Below are 26,073 nucleotides of genomic sequence, written 5' to 3' on the forward strand. Positions count from 1 at the left end.
TAGATATATACATTTCTATTTGTTCGCCATTTTAGAAAGAATTTTAGCAGCAATCAGGTTTCCAGAAAGGGATTGATCTAGGGACACAACAAGATAAGTTAACTTGTTTTAGATTCAATCTCCTTGCCTGCACAGTTTACCTTTATCTTGTCAGCCCTAAAGCAATCTACGTTTTGTTCCAAACAAAATCGATTCAGTTTCCCCCCCAAATGTAGCGACAATTTGTTGTCAGTTAACCAATCCCTAACAAAACGCAATTCCTTACTCAGGGTCTCCTCTATGTAAACTGTATCCTTCCCTGATACCAGTATGGCTGAGTCATCAGCATAAAGCAGGAGTTTTCGCTTTACTGTATCTGGCATATCATTAACGTATATAAGAAATAAGAGATGCCCTAAAATGTATCCCTGTGGTACTCCAGAGGATATTTCTTTGGCCTCTGACAGAACATCACCAACATTACATACTTGTGTTCTGTTGGTCAGATAAGACCTAAACGAAATCACTGCTACATCATTTAGACCCATACATTTCAGTTTCATCAGGAGAATATCATGGTCCACAGTGTCAAAAGCTTTCTGCAACCTGTATAGTTACCCTTCTCACTTTCCTGCTTGATGTGGTCAAAAAGGTGGATAAGGCAAGTATCCGTGGAATGAGCTGTTCTAAAGCCAGACTGGAGTTCATAAAGAAGTGTGTGCTCGAGAAGGTATCCTTCAAGTTGATTAAAAACTAATCTCTCAACAACTTTGGACAAGGTGCTGAGCATCGACACAGGCCTGTAGTTTCCAATATAGGTTCACAATATGCGTTATCATTTTAGCAGTGACACAAGCACCATCCTTTATGAATCTTGCAGGAAGGCTCTCCTTTATGAATCTTGCAGAAAGGTTATCCAGCCCAGTTGCTTTGTTTGTGCTCAATAAGCATAGTAGTCATTTGTGATACCTTAACTATGGTAAAAGTTGTTCATGAAAGACTGGCCATAGTGTCCAGAACAGGTCGGTAACTTCTTAATCAGAGATGAGGCTATAGTGGTAAAAAAAGTGTTAAAATAATTTGCAACCTTTTCCTGGTCATGGAATAAAACATCATCAATATCCAGGCCAATACTACAAGATTTTACCTTATGGGGAGTTTATGAGCCAATGTCCTTTCACATGTTCCACAGTTTACGAGGCTGATGTAAGTTCTCATTAACAGTGTCTATGTACTTTAATAATGCCACTTTAATCATGTTTACATATCTTGCATTACTCATCTCATACGTATATACTGTATTCTATACTATCTATTGCATCTTAGCCTATGCCGCTCTGACATTGCTCATCCATATATATATATATATTTCTATGTTCTTATTCCATTCCTTTACTTAGATTTGTGTGTATTAGGTATTTGTTGTGGAATTGTTCGATTTTACTTAGATATTGCTGCACTGTCGGAACTAGAAGCACAAGCATTTTGCTACACTCGCAATAACATCTGTTAACCATGTGTATGTGACCAATATAATTTGATTTGTATTGTTGGGATTTGGCCTTATCCATTTTGTATATTGCTGGTTTCTACAGTTAATATAACCACAATAATCTTGTTGTAGATTTGTCCTTCTGAATTTGGCCAGATAGTGATCCCTATTCCTTATGATCTCGGAAGTGATCCATTTCCCTGACCGCTGTTTGATTTGAATTTGTTTCACCGGAGCCAGAGAGTCGAGTGCAGACAGAAAAATATCTTTAAAAAGATACCAAGTTTGATCAACATCATCACAGTTTAGTACATGAGACCAATCCAAAATTACAAGTCCTTCTACAAAACATTCCTTTCATAGACCGTACCTTCATGTAGTTATTACCTGGCTCAAGTAGGATTTTTGATTTCTTACGGGTACAGTAGTTTACCATATGATCACTAAAACCAATATTTAAGATTCCTGACTGACAGACTTTCTCTTGATCTGATACAATAATCAAATCCAAAGTTGATTTACTGTTAATTCACACATGGGTTGGCTCAACAATCAGTTGTTTTAGTCCAAATAACTGATCAAAGTTGTACAGGGCATTTAACTTTTCTTGGGTGATAAGTGCACATTGGTATTAAAATCGCCAAGCGGAATACATTTCCTATCAGCAAATACATTGTGATCACAACAATTCGATTCAAGTAAATCATATAAATGATTATGCTTAGGAGGCCGATAGCACACACCAACAAGTACGGGAGGACATTTAGGAAGAAGTATATGTACCCATGATGAGTAGGGCCAGCAGCCTTTGCTTTCCTTTCTGGCTCGCTCCTGATACCACAGGAAACACCACTCTGCTTGCCATCTTCTAATAACCGTACAGGCCATGTCATTAATAGCTGTTTGGCTAGCAAGACTAAGTGTTTTAGCTACAGCCCAAATGTATATTTGAGCAGAGGAGCTGAATACATTTACATATCAGGAGTGTTTGGTGAAGGGTGGGTAAATACCAATGACGTATATAAACCCTGGAATGCTGATGCTATGTATTGGCCAATGAGAGGCTTTGAAGCCATCGGTCGGCCATATTGGCACTCCCCAGAAGTAGCAGTCCTCCATAGGAATGAATGGAATTCTACAGTCTTTCAATGAAATGTTTCAAGCACAAAATTACATTTATTTAACCATTGTTTTACATTAGCACTTTAAAAATGTTTAACTTTAAGGAATTTTTGGAAACATATTTAAAAATGTTATCTTTAGCTTACATAATATAATTTTAAGTATGCATTAAGGTGTATGTAATAAAATACATGTGGCAAAACAAATGTAGACATTAGTAAATGCATTTCTATAGCTTCCAAAATATATTTTTTTACAACGGTGAGGGAGTGCCAAGATGGAGGCGCGGTGGCTTCAAAACAGCACCCCCCTGTCAGTCATCTAGTGTACATATAAATCAATGGGGAAATACTCTGTTTATCTAAATAGTGGCAGTGCCATATGACTTCGGACGGTCTAGGTAACGGTTATTAGATGGCAGAGTGACACCGTAGCTGGAAGTGATTTACACTTGTAAATAAATGTTTATGTATCGCATGGAACAGCATTGAAACTAAAGCAAGTGGGTAAACAGGCAGGAACACCCAGGCTCTGAAATCTGCAGTCATTTACACAGGTTTCCAAATACTGAAGTGGACAAAATATTCCGATAATGTGCAATTACAAACACAGATACATACAGCCAGCCTAGTGCTCAAGCACTGAAGAAAGATATCCATTTACAAAATGTTATATTTTGTGTCTTGAAAGATAGGAAGAAGAATTAAAAAAAAGGTCAGATACCTTGTGGCCAGTCTTTGTCAGGTACCTCTAGTACAAGTTGATTTGATGTTGTGCCCAAAATGGCTCCCAAGTCAGTATTTCTGAAATAAAGCAAAATAAAAACTTAAACTGACGGAACGAAAGGTGAAATTCTGAAGAAACTTAGATGAAGAATTCAAATGAAACAATTCAAAATGTACTCAAATGAATTCAAAATGATTTTGAATCTACTGCTAATATCCATTAATATTGCAGTGCATGGATGGGTATGGTAGAATTTATAGCTGAGCATGGCCTGAGCTCAGATGTTCAAGTGGGCCACTGCTATAGCTAACAGGGGCCGCGTCCCAAATGGCGCCCTACCTACATAGGGCGCCGGTCAAAAGTAGTGCACTATATAGGGAATAGGGTGCCCTTTGAGACGCAAGCAGGGACTTGACAGGTGAGTCGTGGGGTCAGGGAAAAGAGAGCTCATCACTGTCAACACTGTCACAGCAGCATGACCTTCCCAGTGCTAAGCCTGTAAGCTACGGCAAGCAAGTCTTAACCATCTTTAAACTGGAAAAAGTCTCCTAGCATCCTTTTTACAGGATGTGGTGGGTCTATTTCTGATCTTTTTGTGGACATTTACAAACAGCATTGAGTCTGAAAGAGGGTGTTGTTGAGAGAAATAAAACGCTCTTTGAAGACAAGGGTGCAATGAAAATCATGTTAACACAATCGACAATGCAGGAACAAAGGTACCTAACACATTGACATAGTGTACAGTGCACACACTCCCCGTACAGTAGCTAATTGTATTCGTATCCAATTTAGTTTTCGCATTCAACTGAGGATGAACAAACTAGAAGACTACGAGCTTGTATTTTTAGCCTTTGTAGCCAACATTCGCTCAGGATTTAGAACACACAACTCGACAAAGAAGAAGTCATTATTGCAGTGAGTCGTCACAGTAACACTGATAAACATCCCGTAATATTATAACAAACGTTTTTTTGTCACGTGGGTGAAAAGCCATACCCAAACAATGTAAGTACATACGAGCGGAGGAGAATAATACGACGGCATCTTTACCCAAGTTGTGGCAGCGTGGTCTCTGAGCGTTGGTGCCTTACTGGGGAGGGCAGTCTTTGTTTCAGCTCCTCATTGACTTTAGGATTAGCTGAAAATAATATAGAAATGGATATGATTCATTTAAAAATCAGGAAAAATGCATTTCGGTGGAGGCACCGAAGCAGGCACTTTACAGTACATTAGCCTAGAGGAAAGGTTAGTATTAATTATAGCCTGTCAATATGATCTCAGGGGTACCTCTGCTGCAGAGAGAGGATCTTTAATAACCTCCCTGAGTATAGCAAAACAAGACCGACATCTTTCATTTGCAGAGTGAAATGGTGCTTTATTTAAGTCATCTCATCATCTACTCCCTATCTTTCCACTGCGTAACATTGCTCTAACTAACAGTTTATCAAGGCACTAATGTATGCCGGCAATTAACAAATCATAATCCTGTCACGCAGATATCATTTAATGCTTTTAGTTATCAGGAAAGTAAACAGTCATTTAATACTGCTCAAGCCCCGTATCAGATCCTCCTTGCTCGTTAGGAAGCCCCACCAATTAAAGTTCAGCCTCTACTCAGGTGTAATTAAAGGATGGCTGTTAAATTGGTTCCGATAACTGCAAGTTAATTCATAAGCAAGCAACAAATACACTGACTGGAAGCAATTAAGGGAACCATTGACATTCACTGTTTGGAGGAGGGAGCAGGAAGGGAGCCTGTTGCTCTTAGGCAGTGTGTGTGTGTGTGTGTGTGTGTGTGTGTGTGTGTGTGTGTGTGTACACTGTAGGAGAGGGCTACCATCTAGTGGTGAAGGGGCTAAGACAAAAGACAATTAGAATACACCCACTGCAGTAAGCGACTTCAACAGAATCCTTCCAGATGCAGCATGGGAGCTGGGCTAGCATTCTGAAGGTGGGGCCACCTCAGAGGCACAAAGTGGTTTCTATTGTATGAACCATATAGATATTGATAGATATACAAATCACTTTAGAATCTCCAGAAAGGGCTATTGAAGTGTCTCTATCCTTCTCTTTTGGGTATACGGATGGCCCAAACAATGTTTCTAGAAGAGGGCTAGGGTTGTTGAAAGACAGAAATAACAAGGCATATGAGTTTGTGGGTCCACAACCACTGAGAGTTTAGGTGAAGAAGGAGACCTAGAGACGGATCTAGGAGAGGAGGGAGAAAGAGTGATTGAGTGAACAAGAAGAGAGGGAAAAAGAGAAAGCTCTTGGGAGGTTGGGTGCTTGGCGGGTGGGTGACCTCTAGGGCAGATGCCAGTGGAACGTTATCCCTGTGTTGTAAGCCAGCACACACTGCTCACACACTGCTCACACACTGCTCACACGCTATTCAGCTCTGACACGGTGAGGCGTGAACGGACAACTGGCTTTTTGTGGGAGAAACAACAGGGCTCCATTAATCCCAGTGATAGACTCTGGGCAAAAGCTAGTCTTTTGGGGGAGGATTTGGTAGAAGGAGAGGGACTTTTGAGCTGGTACGGCTGGTAGCAGTGGTAGGTATGGCTCAGGAGATTGGTAATCCTTTAACATGAACATGAGAAAGTAGCTTTGATAAAGGAGAAGCAGAAAAACAGAGCATACAAACCTGACCTTTTGATGTTCTCATCATTTTGGTTGGGGGGGGAATGAAGGAACCGAGATGGGATTGGAACGGCAAAGGGCGCAGCTCGACAAAATACGAACTTGAATCATTGATTGACGTGGGTTTCCACACAGCGAATCACCAAACAAAGCCTTAATGAAATATGATCCAATAATCCATTCCGCCCCAAAAAAGATACTTTATTTCTATCCTTTCATAGAAGTTTTGCACCATGAGATGAGAGTCTGGGAGTTGCTCTTTTAAAGCTTAATGTTGCACTTGGAGGAGGTTATGTGGGAGATACAAAGACCTGCCTATCAATGAATACATGTGAACCAATCAATCCAATCATCATCTTATAGTCATCATAGTAAATCCTTTCATGGTGATTAGCAGTTATATTATGGTCATTTTTTGTCAAGGTCATTATTTCCCACAAGCAAGGTTGGGCACTTTTAAAAATTTATTTCAGAAATAGTATGCATGTTGATCAATCATGTTACAAGTGCCTGGTATGGTCAACAGAACATAATTGGGTGCTTAAAGAGAACCCTAACTCAAATTGTGAGCTATCCCGATTCATGAATTGGATTAGAATTCATATACTATTGTTTCAATTAAGTGATGTTTAAGAGACAAACAGATGCCTGCAATTGAAACAATGGTGAAAGAGTGCTGGTTTAAAATCCATGCCAATAGCCTTTAAATGATGAAACCAGCTTTATCCGGCATTTCAAACTTTTCTCATTTTCTTTGTCCTTTCCTGTCTTTCTGTGATCTTCATATTCTTGCCTTGTAGACTTTGAGCTAATTGCCTCTGTGGGCTACTTATTATTCATGTACAATTATTGCAGCGTAATGTCTTTAAATCCTTTTAAATGACCATTCATGCATCGCATTCATTGAAAAAGCCTTTGAAGTCTGTCAAAGATGGAATTCTTCAAAAAGAAATATCTAAGCCCAATCTCAGTCAACCAATACCGGGTTTTGCATTCCCCCCCACTCACCCCCTAATATAAACAAAATTCCATTAATTTTTTAAGCTGCATTTAATACATATTCCGCGGCAAAAGTTTCCAGATTCCACAGTCATTTGTATTCCAGCTGACTTGATGAATATTAATAACAGTGTTATCCTGATTAAATGGGCTTCATACAAAATCCCTGTGAATCCTCTAGCTCAGGCCTCAAATCTTCCCACTATTCTTTCTGAATTTTGATACAGACATTAATCTGGAGAGGAACTTAAAGCAGGTTTAATTGTGCAGCGGCGTGCTTATGGTTTTTCGTCCAGTAAAATGCAGATGGATGGAGAATGTAGTAGGTGGTTAGGTAAACATACATCTTATACGACATGGAACACTAACACCCAGAGAGGGCACCTGCTGAGACAGTTGATTGTCATGGGCTGCCTGTTCGAAGGCAGGTGATGGACTTGACTTCCCTGGGATGAAAAGATTTAGTATACATTCTTCCTATTTTGCTCCACAAAAGGCCCATCTATGGCATGTGGAATTGTTTTATTAAATGTATTACACTTTAACTTATGTCGTTTATTGATTTGACTATTGCAATAACAGTGTGGTTATATAGTTAACATGTATTATTCATACTAAAAATACAAGAAAAACAACCAATTTCTCATTTGAATCAACTGGTATGGAATCACTAGTTTTTCAAATACAAGTTTTATGTTTACCATAAAAAAAATAAGTGAAAGCTAACCGATTCTTTCTGAAACTATCAGGAGACATAAGCCTAATGTGCCGATAAAATAAGAACCTTTTTAGAACAACAAAGTTAGACAATTATTGGGGGCTTTAAGTCATTAATCCAAATGATGACAAAGATCTTTTCTCAAACTTTCAAAAACATTTCACTCAAAACTTCCACAAAGGGTTCTTACATAGGTCTACATGCCAGTGCTACATATTTGGGCATGGGGCTATTCTTAAAAGAAAGCGAACAGGTAATTTGTAAAGGGTCGTTTAAAGAGAGGCGAGTACAGGGTGGAATTCCATGACATTAAAAGGTATGGACAATGAAGCACCGAGCCAGCCAGGGCACATTTCAGCCTTTATGCAGCAACTGACCTGAGCACCTTTCCATTTCATAGTTAAATCCACCGTCAAAACTGACAAAATGCTGAATAGACTGGTAAAAAAAAAAAAACTCAACTTGAGGACCTCTGAAGGGACAAATATTGATCTGTGTGTAATATTAACCATTCCCACAAGATAAATGGAGGGCAAAGAAAGAGCAGGAGGTGTGTGAGAGGCGAACAAAGAGGGAACACACAATGGCCGACCACGACGAGTGATGCAGAGCTTTCTGTTGAGGTCGTTTCACAGCCGCTATTGTTGACAGCCGCCAGTGTCCTGCCTGAAACTGTGACATAGCTAGTTACATTTGTTCACTTTCAAGTGATATACATTATAACATAACTACGTTCTAAAGCTAGATAGATGTGTGGCTACAACTTCTAAGAGAACTGAGCGAATGACATTTTCGTCATTGTCTCCCGCCAGACAGCATAACTTTGTTTGAGGTACTAGTGCTGTGTACAAGTGACTCCACCTTTCAGGAGACAATGCATATTTGTTGCCAAAAAAATGTGCTAAGTTGACAAAGGTAAACCTCAGACAACACCACTACCACGGTGCAGGCAGAGAGAGGTCACCTCTAATAAGTATTGATGATGAACCTGCGTCTCATCACTCTTGCAGAACTTTTCCCCCCTCAAACTTATGCTGCTACGTCAAAGTGAAAGACTATTGGAAAGTAAAACTTTTGGTCAAATAGTTTACATCCACCCAGTAGAGCTGCCCTATTAAACCACCTCACTAATCATGGTGTGTGAATGTGTGCCTACACCCTGATTAGGCCTATACCTGGGCTTAGTGCCTCTCTGATGGTAGACTGGAAGCCCTGAGAGGAAGGAATTGGACCACGAGATCTCTATCTATCGGAGGCTCAGCCTCAGTGATAGTGATAATTGAATTGAGCCCTGGGGAATGGGGGAAAGTATGGTGAAAGCCGCACCACTGCAGATCCTCCGCAGGATGGATCCATTCTGGGTGGCAGTCTGTCAACAGGACGGAAAGCTCTGATCCCCCAGCATTAAGGGGGGGGGGGGAGGAATGACCTGCAGAATCAGCCGGGATGAGTGCCTCATTTTCACAAAGATCCAGCTAATTTTTGGCGAGAAAAATCCGGGAGCCGGGAGGCTTGGGGAGAGCCAAGGAAGCAAGCCCACCCTTCCCAATCCCTTGTAGGTGTGACAGCTGTGCAGAGTGAATAGCTTAGAGCACAAAACCCTCCTGCAGACTGCTAGATCAGTCCCTGAATATCTTATCTCACACTCAGGAGAGAAAAAGGCATCGCTCTGTCTGATTGTACTTACTGCATTGTATCCCTGGTTGAAAACGTAAAGGTGATCCTAAAGCCTCTGCACATAAAGTGACTATGAGAAATAGTGAACCTGTTTTCACAAGCGCTTTATGGAAAATGATGCATAGCCTTAGTATGTAGGCCTAAGAAAAGGATACAGGATTTTTTTGTGATGGTAACTTGAAAATTAAACTATAGCTAGCTATATGTATAGTTACAATTTCATATCAAGTCTATTTGTGGAAGTGAAAAGTCACCGCTTACCAGTACTCTACAAATCTATTGTAAGCTCTTCAGAAGATTTGTTTTTATTTAACCTTTATTTAACTAGGCAAGCTAAGAACAAATTCATATTTCCAATGACGGCCTACCCCGGCAAAACCCTAACCTGGACGACGTTGGGCCAATTGTGCGCCGCCCTATGGGACACCCAATCACGGCCGGTTGTGATACAGCCTGGAATCGAACCAGAGTCTGTAGTGACGCCTCTAGCACTGAGATGCAGTGCCTTAGACCGCTGCGCCACTCGGGAGCACTGACAACCAGTGACGAAAAAGCCAAGATTGATGTCTGAGGTAAAATTCAAAAGCGGTTGCATTTGAATCAATGTCAACGCTGTCTAATAGCATTTATCCAAACACACCGTTTACACAGTGAATCAAGCTTGGCTAAAAGTACATGATAACACAAACCCATCACAGTGTGTATGGCCTTAGTCACTATAAAGGGCTTGTTTAAATTCTTAATACTGTTGGACGAATGAGGAAGACAAATCTTATCAGCTAAGCTAACAAGAGTGCAAATACAGTGCAGATAATCAGATTTCTAATTATTGTCACTCACATGATCCAATGTGCTTATTTGAATTACAGCGATCACATGTGATTATATATTCAATGCTTTGGGTTTAGCAGAGGCTTTATTGGGAATGTAAAGCCTGAATAATGACGATCTATCAAGCATCAACCAGAGGGCTAACTACTCATCAGCACTCAGCAAGATAGACATACTCCTTTGGATCCCTACCTAAAATGTCTAGATCTAGTTAGCCAGGATTTCTCAACCGTTTTTATTCCAGAGAACAACAAACTAGCTTTACAAATGGCACCATATTCACTTGTGACTAGGGAGTATTAGGCTCAAGTCAAAAGTAGTGGACTTTAGAGGGGATAGTGTGGCATTTAGGACCCATCCCTGGTCCTTCCTTGCTTACCTTACCTTAACACTAGCACTTCAGAACAGACTAAATCTGTGTCAGACAACCTTGGCTTATCCATAAGTAGATAATACGTTCCGGCATATTTGGCTACATTAGTTCTTGTTGGGAAATGAAAACGTAATTTTCCCTTCACATTCTCTATTAGAATGCTTGTTTCACGTAATTGATCAATTGACCATAAAAATCAATGTGGAATCAACTACGTGTCTCCAGTGTGAAATCCTGATATTTTCATGAAGATAATGAATAAATGATGCCAAACAATGGGAATAAACCCAGGATGGGTCAGGAGACCCAAAATACTTCTAATATGTAATTATATGGTTGTAAGTGCAAAAGTGTTATGTTGTGTCATCGTAACAACACCAAACAAAGCCTCATTGTAACCGACAGGCTTGTGAAACCAGTAAAGAGTGGTGTGTCACAAGAACGGACATGTTATTAGTCACTCTACAGAAACTACTGAGGAGGGATAGGTGGGTGGGTCCGCCTGCATTCAGGAGTCAACTCAGGGTCACATGACGTGGCCGAGCTTTGACAGGCAGTTTCACATCCTTACCTTCTTTTCACCTTTCCCTCTATACCTGCATGGTGCAATATTGTGACATCCACAGGTTAGGGTAAATTGAGTTCTTTATGCAACTGTTAGGAAGCACTAAATTACTCACTACTACAGGACTAAGTTAGTAGTACCCTCAATGAACATCATTTGTCCAACTATTATTTCATCTGCTTTAAGACCCACAATCCATTAGTCACTACATTTCAATGTGAGGATTCACAATGTGTACACACACACACACACACACACACACACACACACACACACACACACACACACACACACACACACACACACACACACACACACACACACACACACACACACATACACACACATACACACACATACACACACACACAATGATTATTTTAGTGTTAAGGAGGACTTTATACTGGGGTGTTTTCTTTTGTTAAGAAAATCCCTCTACTAACATGCTTATAAACAGGAACCTTTGCTATGCGCTAGGACGGAATCCAAATGAAGCGCTTTTGTAAAGGATGAGTGATGCTCTGGCTTCGACCTGTCCTTCAGAACAACCAGCAGGAGACAAGTGGCCCAGCTCTAGAATCAACACTCAGCCAGCGTCCTAAACGCCACCCTACACTCTACATAGTGCACTACTTTTGACCAGAGCCCTACCATAGCCAAAATGGCACCCTATTCCCTGGGTAGGGAATAGGATGCCATTTGGGAAACAGCCTCAAACATTCCAGGATTCTTTCCAAAGGAAAAGGGAAAAGGTTTCAGTGTCTAAGATGCCTTGCTATAAGTTGTAGTAGCTAATATAATGATAAGGGGAGGAAGGGAGGTGGGGTTTAGGTCAGAAAAATATTCAAAGTTGGATTTAAATACATGTTTTCCTAGCCGTCAAAACTGCCTTGCAGCACCATTGTGCGTTGCAGAGCTCGTCTGGAGGGTGAATGTGGCTGTGGGTTGATCACAGCAGCACAACCAACCAATCAAACCTGGGTTCAAATAGTATTGGTTTCATTTCAAATTGCTTGACTGAGCTAGCCTGGCACAATGGAACCAATGGGATAGTCCCAAAGAGTCCAAACACCCCTGGTATTCCAGGCAAGCTCAATCAACTACAGCTTAAAGCATGTGAAAGAAAAACAATACTATTTGAACCCAGGTCTGACAGCAGCAGCACAACCAAGAGGTCCTCATTAGCGCTTGATGTTTGAGCATTGGTCACAGCAGTGACCGTTTGTGCAAAGCCAGCCCGGTTTGTTTTGCTCTATGGTTCATAGGCGGTCATCGGGTGTGTGGTCACAATTGAGGGGGACTTGCAATGCAGCATTTGCACAACATTGCTGCAATGTTATTGAGACCTAGCAGAGACTAAACAATAGGCTGATTTCCTGGTGAATTATTTTAAATTCCTTAACAAGACATTGGACTGGACACCATTCCCTTCCTGGCAGCTGGCTAAAGTTACAACAGGGTATCCATCGTCACCAGAGATGCTTCATTTTAGAAGCTACTTTCAACAAGGAAGGTTTAGGCTATATTACACATAGTGATTTTAGTGATTTTGTATGGGAAATGCTAACAAAACATGAATAACTCAATAATTAAGATGTTTAATTTAGTGAACCACAAAAACATCCAAAACCTGTACAACAACAATGTGTGTTTGAGCCTATGTATGTGCTGTGGTCTCTCCCAGATCAGAATAATCACTCCAGGCACAGTTTTAACAGTGCCCACCCTGTGTCTATTCCCTAAACCAACACAGGGAGACAAAGAGGGACAGAGGCTGAGAATCCCTGTGCCTGCCTACCGCTCAGAGTGAGACCACCCACTTAGGAAGCGGGGCGGCCTGTTAGGCCACACCACACTCAATTCCAAGGATTTCAGGACTTCAATCAGACCCACATGGTAGCCCAAACGTGCCGATAGTGCGCCTCTTGCCCCGGTGGAGGGGGGAGTCAGTGAGAGGCTGGGTGGGTGGGTGTTGGAGGAACATGGCAGAGGGTCGTGAATGATGGGGGAAGACTAGAGACCAAACGGTTTCTTCCACACCGCTACCAGGTGCTGTTAGTATCACTGACCCAATGGGTTTAAACACTACATTTCCTGCCTGGGAGACTGATTCTAAGAGCGGGGGAAGTAGGAGGGAGTAAGGGTTAGGGCAGAGGTCGATCCACCTGCTAAGAAAAAAGCTCTCTGGGACTGTAGCTCTTCTCTCCCTGTTCAGAGAGCCAATTCAACTCCCTAGGAAACTTTACATTGTTTGTTATTTGGCCCGGGCTTGAAGGCAGGCTGCACTTTGAATTCTCCGGTGGGAGAAATAGCAGTCAGCAGACAGATAGATACACAGGAATTAGACATACCAGACGCGAGTTCAAAAAGCTGTCTTCTGGATGCTATGTGTTTCAGTCCAGTGTAATGGTAGCCCTGCCACTTGACTTGGAACAGAGCTAGCTACGTCGCTGGGAAATGTTAGACTCTCAAATTCATACAGAGCTATGATTTCATATTGAACATCCACTTATCGGTGTTCAAGGCAAACACATATTTATTCAATTTACACAAATAATAATACATAATAAATAGGGCAGGCCTAAGCAGCATTTCCTAACTACCCTTAGAAAAAAGGCACACTTATTTTGATCTCTGATAACCCATATTTATTAGACAGCAAATTCTCTCCATTTGCAGAACATGTTAAGTTAACCTTTTTTTGACAAGTAGGAACCACTCTGATTATTTCTGACTGTTGCTTAACTATGGATGGACACATAATCATCTGAACGAACCGCGTGATAATCCTCAAAGCATATTCATGTCCAAGATTCAGACAAGTTAGGATATTTGACACCCATTGTTCCACCTGCCTGAGTCAGTCTCATTAAAGTGAGTCAGACAGACCCACGCAGCAAAGTGTTTCTTGTTTTAAAGAGAATCCGGGATTTGCTTAGTGATGACGAACGGCTGCTAGTAGGATCTGAGAACTGAGAGCTCAACGCTGCTTGCAGACACAGGCTCTGTAGGAAAAGGTTAATAACTAGAGATTAAATGAACCCCTAAAGACAGATTAGACTTGATTGAGACACTGTGACGGTTTCATGTCTCACAGAGGTTGAAACACAAGAGGCTGGGACCTAGGAGCGAATGTGCCTGTCATCCTTGTATGCTTTCATTATCTGTGTATGTCCACCAGTGTCTGCTGGGGTCTGATGGGGTACCTGCAGGGGCTCAGGGCTGACATTAATGTGAGCCACAATGCCTCCAGGTGTAGTTTTTGACAAGGTACCGGTCACAGACAAGCTGACACGCCTTCCTCTGAGGCCCTTCATGTATTAATATCAGGATTTGTGTCGGGCTACATCTTGCTCCAGTCGTTGGGCTCCACCCTCCTGCACTAGGATGTTGTAGGACAAGCAGAGCTGGAGCAGGATACATCTGCATATCAGTAACGCAACAAACCTGCCGCTAGGTCAAAACAGCTTCAATTAACATAGAGTGCTTACAGTTGGGAATTGTCCTATTCAGCTGTACTAGCCTCTACTGTAACAGGAAAATGCATAGGCTACCAGCCTTGGGGCAGTTATTGATTGCTGCAGTAGCTGCTACCTGTTTTTGTCCCCCACCAGTCCTGCAGCAATCCCCTATGCTTGATAACCACTCGTGGTTTCTCTATGAAAGGACAACATTTATCATTCAAACTACTTTTGAAAACACTTCACATTGTCATGAAGATGAACACTGTCAAATGAGGACTACCAGCACCACATCTGTGGATTAATAGGATCTACACTAACGAGTAACAGGCCTAAAGGTTTTGGAAAATATGGATGAAAATATTAATTTAAGTCAAATAAATTGTAATAAGAGGTTTTTGGCAAACATATTTGTTATGGTGTTCAGACTGTCTATGCCTATGGGCTCCCTGTTTCCATTCTATTTATTTTGAAGATTAGCAGCGAACCAAGGACAATGCAACTGTTTCCTGTTTGAAGAAAGACTTGATATAATTGTTGATAAATGGAATAGGCTAGTTCGGAAAACATATGTCAGTCACACCCACAGTTTAGAGCACTTCAATAGGCTTGAAAAATGTCTAACTTCACTTATTACGTTTTAGAAAGGATGGTCCAACTCAGGCTCAGTTTTCCTTACTGCCAAAGTTCTCAAACAACAATTTGAAATGGCAAGTGTGCCCTCTTGAGGAGAGACTTGGGTCTAACATTTCAAATATCATTTTTTCCCTCCAACAGCGCTTTTTGGTAATTCCTTCCAACCCATCACACTCTCTTCTGAATGCATTACATTTAACACCAAAATCATCCACGCAAGATTGAATTCTTACACACATTGGTCTCTAGTGTCAAAAGGAAAGGACGGTTTCTCAGAAGCCTTAGAAACTCAGTGGTGAAATAAAAAAATGCACAGTGGTTGAGTTGAGGACTTAGAACTGCTGTGATTAGGCTACACTTCAGAATGTGTTCTTGATTCCCTTATGGAGTGGACTCACTATAAACACTCTGGTTGTCTTACATCTTATCTTAACAGAACAATTCAATCTTTATAGAACAACATATTGCAACGTTTCTAGACTGGTTTATCCTACTTGAACATTCTGCTACACATCCACTCTCACAAAAAGTCGACAATAACAACAGGGAAATCAGTATCTGACATTTGTAACATTGGCTTAATAACCAGAATACATAGTTGAACATTTTTATTTACCTTTGTACATATCAACGAGGGAGTCTTTGAGTTCCTTGCTGTGTGTCCATGACAGACCGCGTTCCTCTTCGCTCTCAGAGAAGCAGCTCTCCCTGGGAATGAATGAGAATTAACTTGTTTGAATGTTAGAATCTCCTCTGGGTTTCATGCATTCTGTTCGAAGAGAAGAATCCCAGACTAGTTCAGTTCAACTGTTTTGAGACTTCACTAACTTCCTCTCAAGGGATTTTATGTGGCAAATCAAGCAGGTCATATGCTTTTCAGATTACGGCGTCTGACTAAATCTCACTCACAATGTGCCCTGACTGAGGTGGGGGGCCTCAGATTTACAACCATGCTGCTCTTATAATTTCAGATGACATAAGGAAATACTAGCAGCACTTTATTTGAAGGACTTGATAACACATTAATAAGACATACATAACCATTATGACGAATTCTCCTGTCAACAGCCGGACCGATATGTTTTTTTGGGGTCCGATACCGATTTTATGGGGGACAAAAACTTACTGATACCGATATACAGTGCATTCGGAAAGTATTCAGACCCCTTGACTTTTCCACATTTTGTTACGTTACAGTCTTATTCTAAAATTGATTAAATAAAAACAATTCCTTATCAATCTACACACAACACCCTATAATGAAAAAATGTTTGCAAATGTATTAAAAATAAAAACCCCTTATTTACATTGGTATTCAGACCCTTTGCTATGAGACTCGAAATTGAGCTCAGGTGCATCCTGTTTCCAATGATCATCCTTGAGATGTTTCTACAACTTGATTGGAGTCCACCTGTGGCAAATTCAATTGATTGGACATGATTTGGAAAGGCACAAACCTGTCTATATAAGATCTCACAGTTGACAGTGCATCAGAGCAAAAACCAAGCCATGAGGTCGAAGGAATTGTCCGTAGAGCTCCGAGACAGGATTGTGTTGAGGTACAGATCTGGGGAAAGGTACCAAAAAATGTCTGCAGCTTTGAAGGTCCCCAAGAACACAGTGGCCTCCATCATTTTTAAATGGAAGAATATAGGCGCACAATTGGCCCAACGTCGTCCGGGTTTTGCCGGGGTAGGCCGTCATTGTAAATAAGATATTGTTCTTAACTGACTTGCCTAGTTATATAAAGGTTACATTTAAAAAATAAACGTTTGGAACCACCAAGACTGATGGTAGAGCTGGCCTGCACGGCCAAACTGAGCAATCGGGGGAGAATGGCCTTGGTCAGGGAGGTGACCAAGAACACGATGATCACTCTGACAGAGCTCTAGAATCCAGAAGGACAACCATCTCTGCAGCACTCCACCAATTAGGCCTTTATGGTAGAGTGGCCAGACGGAAGACACTCCTCAGTAAAAGGCACATAACAGCCCGCTTGAAGTTTGCCAAAAGGCACCAAAAGACTCTCAGACCATGAGAAACAAGATTCTATGGTCTGATGAAACCAAGATTGAACTCTTTGGCCTGAATGCCAAGCGTCACATCTGGAGGAAACCTGGCACCATCCCTACGGTGAAGCATGTTGGTGGCAGCATCATGCTGAGGGGATGTTTTTCAGCGGCAGGGACTGGGAGACTAGTCAGGATCGAGGCAAAGATGAACAGAGCAAAGTACAGAGAGATCCTTGATGAAAACCTGCTCAGGACCTCAGACTGGGAAAGGTTCACCTTCCAACAGGTTAACGACCCGAAGCACACAGCCAAGACAAAGCATGAGTGGCTTCGGGACAAGTCTCTGAACGTCCTTGAGTGGCCCAGACAGAGCCCGGACTTGAACCCAATCGAACATCTCTGGAGAGCCCTAAAAATAGCTGTGCAGCAACGCTCCCCATCCAACCTGACAGAGCTTAAGAGGATCTGCAGAGAAGAATAGGAGAAACTCCCCAAATAAAGATGTGCCAAGCTTGTAGCATCATACCCAAGAAGACTCGAGGCTGTAATCGCTGCCAAAGGTGCTTCAACAAAGTACTGAGTAAAGGGTCTGAATACTTATGTAAATGTGATCAGTTTTTATTTATTTATTAGCAAACATTTCTGAAATACTCTTTTCTCTTTGACATTATGGGGCATTGTGTTTAGATTGATGAAAAAGTAAAGAGGTCTGAACACATTCTGAAAGCACTGTATATCGGTCAGGCTTTTTCAACAACTACAAGTTTATCTTGTATTATTAGCTTCCCTCTCTCTTTGAGCATTGTCTGGTCTGTGTTATCTGAGAATAGAGGTGTCACATTTCAAGAAACCGTGGTATCACATTTCAAACATAACAAATGATCATTAGCCTTTATACTTCTCAAGTTAATCCTAAAACTCTTATCATTCAATAGAGGCTAACAGTTAGGAATTATAGATCATTGCCAATTTCCCAACACTTTGGATAAACCTACTTGTATGATAAGAATAAGTATCTTTATGGATTTGAAGTTAACTGCAACGACTTAAATCCTTGATGGCACTTCACAAAGTATTAAAGACGGCAATCAAACATTAAAACAACCTTCAATCAATCTGAAAGTCAATTTTAGGCTATCATTTCTACATTTGCTGAACCAACGGCATGCATGATATCAACTCAGAAGACAAGTAGGCTGCCTAGCTGTAACAAAAGTAGGCTATTGCAACATGTGAGCTGTGGTACTTACTTCACAGAGAGCTCCTTTTTTAAGCTTGATATCTGGTGCTTAGCTCTTTGCAATGCATTTCTAACATCGTAAGCTCTTATTTTTGTAGACATCAGCCAACTGGAATTCCACCTGGGTGCTGTAGTGACACTGAATAGCTACTGTTCTGGGCACCTCAGTTGCAATTTGATACATATCCACGACAACACGTCTCACAGCATCTTAAAGAACATCCTGGTCAAATTAACAATCAACTCAATTCACCTGTCATGAACAGCCAATGGGAAAGAAGCATGCACCCTGTACAGTTAAAGTCGGAAGTTTACATACACTTAGGTTGGAGTCATTAAAACTCGTTTTTCAACCACTCCACAAATTTCTTGTTAACAAACTATAGTTTTGGCAAGTCGGTTAGGACATCTACTTTGTACATGACAAGTCATTTTTCAACAATTGTTTACAGACAGATTATTTCACTTAAAATTCACTGTATCACAATTCCAGTGGGTCAGAAGTTAACATACACTAAGTTGACTGTGCCTTTAAACAGCTTGGAAAATTCCAGAAAATTATGTCATGGCTTTAGAAGCTTCTGATAGGCTAATTGACATCATTTGAGTCAATTGGAGGTGTACCTGTGTATGTATTTCAAGGCCTACCTTCAAACTCATTGCCTTTTTGCTTGACATCATGGGAAAATCAAAAGAAATCAGCCAAGACCTCAGAAAAACAGTTGTAGACCTTCACAAGTCTGGTTCATCCTTGGGTGCAATTTCCAAACGCCTGAAGGTACCACGTTCATCTGTACAAACAATAGTACGCAAGTATAAACACCATGGGACCACGCAGCCGTCATACCGCTCCAGAAGGAGTCGCGCTCTGTCTCCTAGAGATGAACGTACTTTGGTGCGAAAAGTGCAAATCAATCCCAGAACAACAGCAAAGGACCTTGTGAAGATGCTGGAAGAAACAGGTACAAAAGTATCTATATCCACAGTAAAACGAATCCTATATCGACATAACCTGAAAGGCCGCTCAGCAAGGAAGAAGCCACTGCTCCAAAACTGCCATAAAAAAGCCAGACTACAGTTTGCAGCTGCACATGGGGACAAAGATTGTACTTTTTGGAGAAATGTCCTCTGGTCTGATGAAACAAAAATAAAACTGTTTGGCCATAATGACCATCGTTATGTTTGGAGGAAAAAGGGGGAGGCTTGCAAGCCAAAGAACACCATCCCAACTGTGATGCACGGGGGTGGCAGCATCATGTTGTGGGGGTGCTTTGCTGCAGGAGGGACTGGTGCACTTCACAAAATAGATGGCATCATGAGGCAGGAAAATTATGTGGATATATTGAAGCAACATCTCAAGACATCAGTCAGGAAGTTAAAGCTTGGTCGCAAATGGGTCTTCCAAATGTACAATGACCCCAAGCATACTTCCAAAGTTGTGGCAAAATGGCTTAAGGACAACAAAGTCAAGGTATTGGAGTGGCCATCACAAAGCCCTGACCTCAATCCTATAGAACATTTGTGGGCAGAACTGAAAAAGCGTGTGCGAGCAAGGAGGCCTACAAACCTGACTCAGTTACACCAGCTCTGTCAGGAGGAATGGGCCAAAATTCACCCAACTTATTGTGGGAAGCTTGTGGAAGGCTACCCGAAACGTTTGACCCAAGTTAAACAATTTAAAGGCAATGCTACCAAATACTAATTGAGGTTATGTAAACTTCTGACGCACTGGGAATGTGATGTAAAAAATAAAAGCTGAAATAAATAATTCTCTCTACTATTATTCTGACATTTCACATTCTTAAAATAATGTGGTGATCCTAACTGACCTAAGACAGGGAATTTTTACTAGGATTAAATGTCAGGAATTGTGAAAAACTGAGTTTAAATGTATTTGGCTAAGGCATATGTAAACTTCCGACTTCAACTGTATGTGTACCACAACCTCACTTACAGCTCTCGGGGCTCTCTCTCTCTGAGGTACTAGATAGTAAACACAACAAGCTCTCACAGTCTCACTGCAGTATTAGATGTTTATCCACGTTTCTCCAAATGTCACATTTCTAAGCTGCTCAAAACGTCAAATTTCGAAGTGTTTTTGACACCCTGGCAGGGTTTCCATTAGGAAAATGTGGCGCCTGACAACGTGACCGGGAAGATTTTAATTTACAAGCCATTTGAGATATTTACCGGAACCATATGCATTGGGTGCATAACCCATTAGGGCGTTCATCCACGGAGCTTAGAATGACAGTGCTCAGAAATCACATTTACATTATGGTAATCCATTTTAACAGAACATGCAACTCATGTAACAAAGCAGCCAATAAAATGTCATTTTCAAACATTTGCCAAAATGCAATTCGCGGGAAAACACCATTCTAAACAGCGCACCTGATAGCAGTTCCATATGATGAAAATCTCTGTGAGAAACTTAGAAAGAGGGGGAGTCTAATGGCATAGCTGTGGGTCCAAGAGGGAACTAAATTGAAATACATTTGCCAAAATGATCAATACTCGTATATACAGAAACAATTAAAATAATTGAAAATACTTTTCCAGAAAGCATGACTTAGCCACAGAGGAATCAAGGACCATTAGCTCATTTAAAAAAATAGCTGTGGATTATTTCAAATCACAAGCTCGTAGGCCTATGCCTATTTGGGAAGCCTGTAATTTGGGCATCGCGCGTGGCAATAGGCCTAGCTGATTATTGAGTTGTGGCTGTCAGTGAAAAGCATCTAACATATGTGTGAAGATAATGTGTCAGAGTATATTTTAAAATGTTGAGACAAGAAGGGGAGGGGTGTGTGGCGAAGATATAGGGGAGTCTCTCTCCAGAATGGCTCAGCTGTCTCCTGCTCTTCTTGCTCATTCATTGTTTCATTGTGTGAATTGTGCCTTTTGATTTTGATCAGTTCCCCATCACGTCTCCAGTAGTAAATGTAACGTTAATCCCCAACATTTGGTTACATTCATTTCTGTTAATGCATCGATTAATTAGTCATTTACCGTTCTCATTCTCAGAGTGGAAACGTTGTTTGCAGGATTCACAACCTTCTACACTTTTGAGAAACAAGTTTTGGTTTATTTCATAACCATCATCATTAGTGATGCACCGATATGACATTTTTGTCCGATACCGATATCCAATATTTTCCTTGCCAAAAAACCTGATACCGATATTTAACATTTTTGAGGCCTTTTAAGCATTCTAGTACAGTTAAATAGTTAACACACACACACACACATGGACGCAGCGGTCTAAGGCACTGCATCTCAGTGCAAGAAGCTTCACTACAGTCCCTGGTTTGAATCCAGGCTGTATCACATCCGGCCGTGATTGGGAGTCCCATTGGGCGGCGCACAATTGGCCCAGCGTCGTTCGGGTTTGGCCGGGGTGGGCCGCTATTGTAAATACACATTTGTTCTTAACTGACGTGCCTCGTTAAATAAAGGTTACACACAAACACACCAACCAAAAAGTTATTTTGTTGGCATTTACGTATGTCCCCATTACCAGTAAAACATAATCAAAACCTATTTCTTTCACATACTTGATGTGCTGTTTCGTTGTTCATTTCTTCAGTTGTTTCATTCTCAACCAGGATCTCTCATACTATGGAAAGCTGTTTGGGTCTTTGCGTGTCAAATAACACTATTTGACGTGTCAAATAAGCTTGTTGACCAATCAGGACCTGAATATGACTGCACGTCACATAATAATTGAATGCGTTCATTCATTTTTTACGTAGTTATTACACATTGATTACACTATCACTCGTATTTAATTTGTCACAACGATTCATCGATACGTATGCTATGATGCTGGTAAAGTTTTATTGCGCACCTACAGTGCTGGTCATAAAAAAAAAGCTAGCTAGCTCATGGATGCAAACAATGTTCTTCCCCAAAAACATAGCAAAACGACATAATCTGTTTCAGTAGCTATAGTTAGCTAGCCTACTATATAGCTGGGTGTCATCATCTAAAAGAACCCTAATTTATAAGACAGTTCTTATTTGATTAATGGTGGTCGGACCCATCTATGTGAAGTTAGCCACAAGAAGGATTAGCCACAATAGTGGACTTTGCGGTTCGCCTTCAAATTAAAAGCATTAAAAGCATATAATTGACAGTGATGCAAATGAAAACAAATAGTAGAATTATGCCAGAATTGAATAGATCATGCTAAACGAGGTTGGAATGTTGTTATATAAAATCAACAAAAGACAATAATTTGTTAATTTGACAAAAATCTGTTGAAATCACACTGGATGTATTAGACTTTAGAATTGCATTGGGGACATACTTATTTCACTGTACAGCTTTACCTATGGATTGTGGCTCATTGACATGGGGTATCAGTCTACTCAGTGACACCCAGAGTACATTAGCGTAGTAGCTATTATGCAACTGAAACAACTGTGAATTGAGCCACATTTATTGTCAACCTATGTGTATTGAACACTATTCCCGAAGAAAAACAATACTGCGTGGATGTTTTGGAGTCTGATAACTCTGAGGAGGACATTGGGAAAAATATATATTATATTCATTGATCCCCAATCCTTAGGTAAAGCTGTACAGTGCAATATCAATGTCAATACACACAATAGCCTGACTGGGGAGGTGATTTCACACAGTCACAGTCCCGCGATAAGAGCTACAATGCTAATATTTGCGTAAACTCTTCACAGTTGTGTTCTGTGGGTGTCACCGAGTAGACTAATACCCCATTTCCTTGCTTCACATTCCAACCTTGTGTGTAACATTATCTAGTCTAAATATGGCATGATTCCACCAATTGTAACCTTCTGCATCACTTTCAAATAGGTACTTTTATTTTGAAGGCAAACAGCAAATTCCACTATTGTGCATAATCCTTATTATGGCTAACTTCACAACACATAACCCGGTCCGGTCGGGCTTCACTAGCCAGATGAGGCTAGCTGGCTGCTTATAACGTTAGCTTTGGGCAACAGGGTTAAGTAGCTGGCTATCTATTTAATTTCATGAACTGAAGTTCAATTTCAATAGGCGAACAACAAGTGGCTACCTAGCTAATACTTACTCACAAGGATTCCTAAATCATTGCTAAGAATAATGAAAATGACATTGTTTTCAGGCTGGTTGTATTGGTGCTAGCTAGGTGCCATGCTAAAGCTAGCTACCCCAGAAGTTGCGGTCAAACAAATAATCCTTTACCACCAACTCGGTATTGTAAACACACCATTCGTGGCCGGTGTTTGGTTGTTTGCAGACTTTTTTGTACAGCTTTGACTGCTACTGATAGTAGTGGTGGCGCTTGGCTTGCACGTGCAAATTCAGAACACACAACATTCTATAATAGAACTGTGTTATTTGACGAGTCAAATTAAAAGCTTATTTAACGCGTCAAATAGTGTTATTTGACGTGTATCTTTTTTGAGATGCAAAAACCCAAACGGCGTTCCATAAAATGTCGTGAAGCTAATAGCAGTGACGCTATTACTGTGCAACTCTGGTAGGGCAACATGTGTACCGGTGCTAGACCAGTTGGCGAAAGCCAACATCATCCACGACAGAGAATGGTTGATTGTCAAGGGCAATGAATTCCCTTATCTTGGCGTTAATGGATTTCTCCTTTGAGTTGTCTCACTGAAATGTTCTTACTCTTTCAAATGACTGCTCGACTTGTTGACTGCTCGATCCACACAGCAGACATTGTGAGCTAGGTTAGGAATGCTGTGTTGCACGTGTAGCGCAACATTTTACTTGGCGTCATTACGTTATATAGGTATGCACATCAGCTTTGACATCAGTTTTGCACATTGCCGTTAAACTAGACATCAGGCCGATACCGATGTTGTCATTTTTAGCTAATATAGTCCGATTCCGATATGTTCACCGATATATTGTGCATCCCTAACCATCATAAATGTTTTCATTGTCTTTTGTTTGGAGTGCTCCATGTGAGCAATGAGCACGTGTCTGGTTTCTCTGTCCTGATAACATTGAGGGAATGCACCCGCCTGAGCAAGCATAGAAGTACCTGGCCTGCTGCGTGGAAATGTAGTTAAGTGTTTAACATCCATTGCGAATCATAATATATTAAAACTATTGTTCATCACAGTAAGATATTTGAAAAATCTTTCCACCCAATACACCCCTCGATAATCATCAATCCTTAGTGTGAAAGAGCAAGCCTACTGCTGCATTGGCCTTTAGGCTATAAGTTCCATGCGCTCATTTCTTTAGCCACCAATGGATCACGATGTATCAATGTGTCCATATGGCAGAGGCTGGTGATCTCGCATTAGTTGACTTTTACCTTTTTATCATTTTCATTCCTATTTTTATAATTAACCACATGACAATGATTTTGATAATCAAAAACGTTATTATTGAAATTAAACTGTTCCATGAAAATGTGCATATGAAAATTCAAAACTGGCACGCAAAACTAGAGAAATGGAAGGATAAATTGTAAGTTTCCCCAAACTTGAAACTCACACTCTGCCTATGAAGTCTTTATAAAAAGAATTGCCTCCATGTTTCCATGGTGGGATTTGCCTATAGGCTACTTTGAAGCAAGGTAAGACATGCCTCATAATATGATAATAATATGAAATAAGACATTCAGGTTTCAAACAATTATGTTTTCAAAATGCATACTGCTTCCAGCTCACATTGTAAAGTGGTGAGTGACGCGCTGATAGCCTGTTGCCTGCACTTGAATGGTGAATGGGAGGTGCGCTTCAATTACAAGTTGATAAATAAAAATAGTAGATATTTTTAATTGTGCACCAAAACTGTTTTTAACCCACAACTGCATTTAGAATTTTTGCGCAATGAATGGGCTTATAAAATCACCTGTTTTACTCCAGCAGCAACCAGCTGAGGAGCTTCAGGAGAAATCTCTCCTCAACATAGGCTCTGTATCCTGTGTGCGTGTGATAGTTGTGTTGGATAAATAAGATACATGATGACTAACGAAAATACACACAGGCCAATTTATACTGAACAAAAATTTAAACGCACATGTAAAGTGTTGGTCCCATGTTTCATAGGCTGAAATAAAAGATCCCCGAAATGTTCCATATGCACAAAAAGCTTCTTTCTCTCAAATTCTGTGCACAAATGTTTACATCCCTGTTAGTGAACATTTATCCTTTGCCTGACAGGTATGGCATATCAAGAAGCTGATTTTTGTAGTTTTTACCCCATTGTCTCACTAATTGCTAGACCTTGTCTCATCGCTGCAACTCCTCAATGGGCTCGGGAGAGGCGAAGGTCGAGACACGCATCCTCCGAAACATGACACGCCTAGCCGCCTACTTCTTAACACACTGCTTGCTTAACCCGGAAATCAGCCGCACCAATGTGTCAGAGAAAACACCATTCAACGGACTACTGTCATCAGCTTGCAGGCGCCCAGCCTGCCACAAGGAGTCGCTAGAGCAATTGAGAAATTCACGAATTGTGGACAAATTCTTTGTTTTATTGAAGGCGTACGGCTTTCAATAAAACAAAGAATTGTTTTGTTTTATTGAAAGCATATGGCTTTCAATAAAACAAAGAATTGTTCAACAATTCATAGATTTCTCAACTGCTCTT

General features: G+C 40.8%; 1 protein-coding gene across 1 annotated transcript in view; it reads right to left on the reverse strand.

Annotated features, from left to right (window-relative positions):
- mipol1 (mirror-image polydactyly 1) overlaps nucleotides 1-26,073 on the reverse strand; it is a 71,616-nt gene that overhangs the window by 44,340 nt on the left and 1,203 nt on the right. The window contains exons 2-4 of the mRNA XM_039009790.1: nucleotides 15,839-15,930; nucleotides 4,370-4,457; nucleotides 3,317-3,396 (exon numbers count right to left, since the gene is read on the reverse strand). Coding sequence (XP_038865718.1) covers nucleotides 3,317-3,396; nucleotides 4,370-4,457; nucleotides 15,839-15,848 — 178 coding nt within the window. The 5' untranslated portion in view covers nucleotides 15,849-15,930. The remainder of the gene's footprint in view (nucleotides 1-3,316; nucleotides 3,397-4,369; nucleotides 4,458-15,838; nucleotides 15,931-26,073) is intronic.

The sequence above is a fragment of the Salvelinus namaycush genome, chromosome 15 (assembly GCF_016432855.1).
Source record: "Salvelinus namaycush isolate Seneca chromosome 15, SaNama_1.0, whole genome shotgun sequence".
Classification (NCBI taxonomy): domain Eukaryota; kingdom Metazoa; phylum Chordata; class Actinopteri; order Salmoniformes; family Salmonidae; genus Salvelinus; species Salvelinus namaycush.